This window comes from Pelobates fuscus, chromosome 9 (assembly GCF_036172605.1).
Source record: "Pelobates fuscus isolate aPelFus1 chromosome 9, aPelFus1.pri, whole genome shotgun sequence".
In the NCBI taxonomy this organism is placed as follows: Eukaryota; Metazoa; Chordata; class Amphibia; order Anura; family Pelobatidae; genus Pelobates; species Pelobates fuscus.
This window is the reverse complement of record NC_086325.1, coordinates 21,474,769-21,480,768: the sequence shown is the minus strand read 5'-3', so window position 1 is coordinate 21,480,768 and position 6,000 is coordinate 21,474,769. Positions and strand designations below refer to the sequence as shown.

The window sequence follows — 6,000 nt, the reverse complement described above, 5'->3', positions numbered from 1 at the left end:
GTTCGGACGAATTTCGGCAATTCGGATGCTTCTGAATGTCCGAATCTCCGAATTTCCGAAGATGCCAAATTTTGGAAGTGCCGAACCGAACCGAATTGCCGAAGTGCCGAATTGCCGAATTTTGGAAGTGCCAAAGTGCTTTGGATTTTTGAAAAGTGGCAAAACAAGAGAGGGAAGGAAAATTACAAGAATAATGACAGGACTCTAACCCTACCCTTACCCCTACAAGTAACCCTACCCCTAACCCTACTCCAACGGTTAGGGTTAGGGTTGGGGTTGGGGGTAGGGGTAGGGGTAGGCTTGGTCTTTCAGCCAAATTTACTAATACAAAATAAATATTACTTAGTATTAGTAAATTCTGCCCCTACTCGTTATATCGTGAGTAGGAGCATGTCTACTAAACAGTGAGCAGTCAGTGGCTGCTCATTGTTAAAAAAAAAAAAAACCCTAGTATCCCTCTCCTTAGCCCCCACCGGTGCCGCCCAAAGAACTTTCCCACTCTGTGTAAAATGACACAGAGCACTCTGGTTGGATTTCAAGCCTTACTTACATGTCAGTCTCTTCATGACTCTTCATGACTTACCTGTTAGTCTCTTCATTTACCTGTCAGAGCACTCTGATTGGTTGGCTTAAACCAACCAATCACAGCGTTCTGATCCTAATTGCAGAGCGTTTGAAGCCTTTCCCTGCCCTGCGGAGCTCAGTCTGCGCCTTGCCCTCCATGGGTGAAGATGGACTATTTTTTTCAGGTTTTTTTCTTTTTCGTCAGATTTTTTTTTTTGCGCTCAAGTTTTTTATTTTATTTTTGAGAAGTTCGACGGATATTATGGAATTTTATTTGGCCTTTTTTGGGGCTGAAAAATTAAGATTTTAGAAAAAAAAGAAGACATCAAATGGTAAGTTTAATTTTTTTTTACTGCTACTTAGTTATTTTATTCCCCCCTCACTATTTCTAAGGTGAGGAGGTTAGTCACCTTGGAGTGGGAGAGGGTTAACATTTTCATTTAGAGCCCCCACCCGCCACTCAGGGGTGGGGGCCGGGGGGAGGACAAAAGGTCCCTCCCCCTCATTCTCATTTCGGGCCCCAACCCAATTGGTAGATAGCTCCCTGATACCGTGGGAATTAAGGAACTATCTACTAAGCGACTGCAAGATACAGCCGCGGCACGAATAGGATCGGAGTTTCATTCATTCGAATGAAAGTCCTGAATTGCGTCCTAACATGAATGGAGAAACTGTTCTCATTCTGTTAGGATGCAATTTGGTAGTTTCGCCGGTGTTCTGTCTAAATGACAGGACGTTCGGGAAAAGTGAAAGGAGGCTTCGCGGGAACATGGAGCAAAGGTGAGAATTGTGGGAAACTTGCTCTGACCACAGGAAATGGAGCACACTTTGCTCCTTCGCTGGTCAGAGATGGTCAGGCATAGGAAACCTCCATAAGACAAATAGTCCCTACTTTGCCTTTTGTTTTAAAGAAAACTAGAGCAGACAAGAAGAAATGAAGAACAGATTCTGAGAGAGAAGAGGAATCGATTAAAAAAAGGTAAGTTCGGCATGACAGTGCCCCTTTAATGACATTTGACCAGTGAGTCATTTGGAATATGGAACATTTGTATTCTTATTGTAACTAAATGACCGAAAACCAAACTTTAAGAATACAAATGCACATTTACTAACTAGCAAAGTACTTTGAATAAAAGAGCTAAAATGGCAAAATCTCAGCTCACAGGCAGGGCCCAATATCTTTTGTAATTTTCGGTTCGGTTCGGCATTCCGAAATTCGGAATTTTCGCAATTCGGGACTTTGTCAATTCGGAACTTCGGGACTTCGGGACTTCAGGACTTCGGAACTTCGAAACTTCGAAACTTTGGAATATCGGCACTTCTATTGCAGCCGCTAAGTAGATAACTCCCTAATTCCCACCCTAAAAATTATGAGGGGGGGACCTTAACTAAGAACCTGTAAAAAAAACCAAATAACTTACCATTCGATGTTTTCTTTCTTCTAAAAACCCCCAAAAAGGCCAAATAAAAAAACATTATAACCGACGCAATTAAAAAAATAAAATAAAAAAAAATAAAAAATCCTTCTTCACCCATGGAGGGCTCCGCGCAGACTGAGCTCTGCAGAGCGGTGGAAGGCTTATAAAGCCTTGCCCCGCCCTGCAATTAGGCTCAGAGCACTCTGATTGGTGGGTTTAACCCCTTAAGGACCAAACTTCTGGAATAAAAGGGAATCATGACGTGTCAGACATGTCATGTGTCCTTAAGGGGTTAAGCCATCCAATCAGAGTGCTCTGACAGGTAAATGAAGAGACTGACAGGTAATCAGAGAGTTATGAGTCAAATTACACAGCGTGGGAAAATTCCAAAGAACTTTCCCACGCTGTGTAAAATGACACAGAGCACTCTGGTTGGTTTGAAATCCACCAATCAATCAGAGTGCTGTGACAGGTAAATGTAGAGACTTACCTGTCAATCTCTTCATTTACCTGTCAGAGCACTCTGATTGGATGGCTTAAACCCACCAATCAGAGTGCTCTGAGCCTAATTGCAGGGCGGGGCAAGGCTTATAAGCCACCTGGGGGGGCATTTTTTTTAGGACCCCCACCTGCCGCTCAGGGTGGGGGCCGGGGGGAGGACAATAAGTCTCCCCTATTGGTATTTAGGGCCCCCACCCACCGCTCAGGGGTGAGGGCCAGGGGGGAGGACATTAGGTCCCCCCTTTATTAGTATATAGGGCCCCCACCCACCGCTCAGGGGTGGGGGCCAAGAGGGAGGACATTAGGTCCCTCCCCCTTTATTAGTATTTAGGGCCCCCATCCGCCGCTCAGGGGTGGGGGCCAGGGGGGAGGACATTAGGTCCCCCCACCCCTTTTTAGGATTTAGGGAACCCGCCGCTTTTTAGGATTTAGGGCACCCACTGCTGTAGGGCCCCCACCCACTGCTCAGGGGTGGGGGCCAGGGGGGAGGACATTAGGTTCCCCCCTATTACTATTTAGGGCCCCCACCCACCGCTCAGGGGTGGGGGCCAGGGGGGAGGACATTAGGTCCCCCCCTTATTAGTATTTAGGACCCCCACCCGCCGCTCTGGGGTGGGGGCCAGGGGGGAAGACCTTAGGTCCCCCCCTTTTTAGTATTTAGGGCCCCCACCCGCTGCTCAGGGGTGGGGGCCAGGGGGGAGGACATTAGCTCCCCCTCTTTATTATAATTCAGGGCCCCCACCCACCGCTCAGGAGTGGGGGCCAGGGGGGAGGACATTAGGTTCCCCCCATCGTTTTACTTTAGGGCTGCTCACTGTTTAATAGACATGCCCCTACTCGTGGTATAGCGAGTAGGGGCATAATTTACTAATACTAAGTAATGTTTACTTAGTATTAGTAAATTGGCTTAAAGACCAATTTAGGTCTTTCAGCCCTTTAGTAGATAGCTCCCTAATACCGTGGGAATTAAGGAGTTATCTACTTTTTCATTCCTGTCATTACATGACTGGCCAAGTAACTTACATTTTATATGAATGTATGTTACTTGATTGTTGTAAGTGTTGCAAATGCTTACAGCTGAATCCTGGCTATGTTTGTATACTTTTTATTTAAAATTGTACACAATGTAACATTTTTCTTCTTTCACTGGGTAAGTATATTAGTACTTAGGTAAAACTGTGCTTCGGAACTTCGGCACTTTGACACTTCGGAACTTCGGCAGTTCGACACTTCGGCAGTTCGACACTTCGGCAGTTCGGCACTTCGGCAGTTCGACACTTCGGCAGTTCGACACTTCGGCAGTTCGTCACTTCGGCAGTTCGACACTTCGGCAGTTCGACACTTCGGCAGTTCGACACTTCGGAAATTCGGCATCTTCGAAACTTCAGCACTTCAGAACTTCGGCACTTCGGAAGTACCCAAATGTCCGAATTGCCCGAAATTCGTCGGAATTCATATTCGGACCGAAACGAATTGCACATGTGTACTGGGCAGGACTATTCTCTGTACTAGTATTGTCTATCCTGGAATCCATGTTTAATAATAAAATTTAACCAACACCTCCTAGCAATTAAAATGGACAAAGAGGGACACTTTAATTATTTGTGTCAGTGAGGGTGTGGCCAGGGGTGGGGCTGTCCTGAGAAATTTGGGGTTATTTTACTAATAACAATTTATGCAACTAAACTATAAAGTAGAACAAGAACACTGTATCTTATTTATACAGACTGATTTCTAAACACGTTTATTGTAGCCCATGGATCAGCGCAGCTAAGAGGAATAGGCCTTGACAGAGCCAGGAGGTAGGCATAGCAACCACAGGAAGTTAGTGACAGCTAGCATGCTGGGTAGGGCGGAGCCATAAGGGGAATATTTACACAAGCCATTATATGAAGTGGCCATTTTAACTGAACCTAAGCTTACCTGTCAGTTGTGAAAGCTGCCTGCCCTGGAGGGAGAAGGCAGCAGCATGGAGGCAGCATAGAAGTACAGAGCAGTATTCAGGCAGAAGGCAGCATGGAGGCAGCATAGAAGAACATTTTAATCAGAGCTTCACTTACCTGTTAATTTTCTGCAGGTCCATGGCGTCCCTGGAAGAGATCCTGGCTGGAGTGAGGGCAGCAGTGAAGGACCGTGGGCTGGCCTGGCTGCATGAGCAACTGGGGGCTGCAGTTCCCCCTCCGGCACCAGCGGAGCGCAGGATGGCGCGAAGAGCACGGCCGCCCCAGCGTTTGAGCCCGGGCATGGCGCCTGCACCACGGCGTCGGAGGAGCCCGTCGGCGCTCAGTCAGGAGGCAGGAGGGTCGGAGGTTGCTTGAGGACGGCCGGCGCCGTCTGTTCGACACGGCGCCGGTCGGGCGAGGACGGCCCAAAGCGCGGGCCTGCAGCGACAAGCACCCCACTTAAGATGGCGGCAAGATACCGCGGGAGGATGGCTCCAGCACGGCAGGAATGGCGGCCGGGATGGCGGAAGAGCACATGGAAGGAGGCAGTTCGCTGAGGCGTCCCGGTGAGTCTATACTTGTCACTGTGGGGCAGGGGACTGGTGGGACAGGTGACAACTCCACACAGGTGGCCCCCCAGCCGCTCAGGGGTGGCCCGGTCAGCAGGATCAGTTCGGAGACGGCCTGGGAGGTGGCCAGGACGGGAGCGGCAGGGGTACCCTCAGGTTGCCAGGGGGGGAAGGGTGCCCCAGAGCCAGGCACAGCGGCCAACGTTGGGCCAGGCCCAGCGGACAGGGGAGAGTCGCGGGGTGCTGCACTGGACAAGGATGACAGGAGCTGCTGCGGCAGGAGGATGGGCCCCTCAGGCTGCTCTCACGGGGGGCACCGCAGCAGGGACACGGATAGGAGGGATTACAGAAGGGAGCGGCGCAGCGTTATCGCCAGGCCCAGCAGCGGAAGGAGGTCAGCGGGTTGGCAGTGGAGTAGGGTCAGGAGCCCGTCACACAGCAGTCGCAGTGGTTCCAAGACCAGCTGCAGGGGGAGGAGAAGGAGGTCCAGTTCCATGGACAGTCGGGGGAGGAGGCGGTGCAGTGCATCTGGTTCCTCGGTCTGCAGTGCGCAGGGACGGCGGAGGGCCGCCAGGAGCAAGGAAGTTAGGCCGGTGCGGAGGTGCGAAGCTTGGAACAGTGAAAAGGAGCGTAGGGAGGAAGGACGGGTAGGGTCCCAGCGGTACAGTCTACCCAGGTTGTCTTCTCCTTACAGGTCGCGGAGCAATACCCCTACGGTCCTGAGGAGGGATCAGGCGAATAGGAGTCGGCGTCATCTGGACACTCCGGGGCCTGAAAAGGTGGACGGAAGGGCGGCATCCCCGGGGCCTGGCATGGCCTGGGGTCTCCAGCGGTCGAGGAGTGTTACTCCTACGAGCTTGAGGCGGGACCAGCGCGGACAGGACTCTGCGTCCACCAGATACTCCAGAGCCACACTTTTTAAATTGCAAAAATCCTTTTAGAGTCATGATCAGGGAAAAAAGGGGCCGTCCCCGCGGTGCGGAAGGGTGGGGTCACCGGAGGGCA

General features: G+C 50.6%; 1 protein-coding gene across 1 annotated transcript in view; it reads left to right on the top strand.

The window, feature by feature from the left end:
* Positions 1 to 4,934: 4,934 nt before the first annotated feature.
* The window catches only part of LOC134573606 (class I histocompatibility antigen, F10 alpha chain-like), a 57,719-nt gene continuing 56,653 nt past the window's right edge, over positions 4,935 to 6,000 (top strand). The window contains exon 1 of the mRNA XM_063433391.1: positions 4,935 to 4,992. Within this exon, the coding sequence (XP_063289461.1) occupies positions 4,935 to 4,992 (58 nt within the window). The remainder of the gene's footprint in view (positions 4,993 to 6,000) is intronic.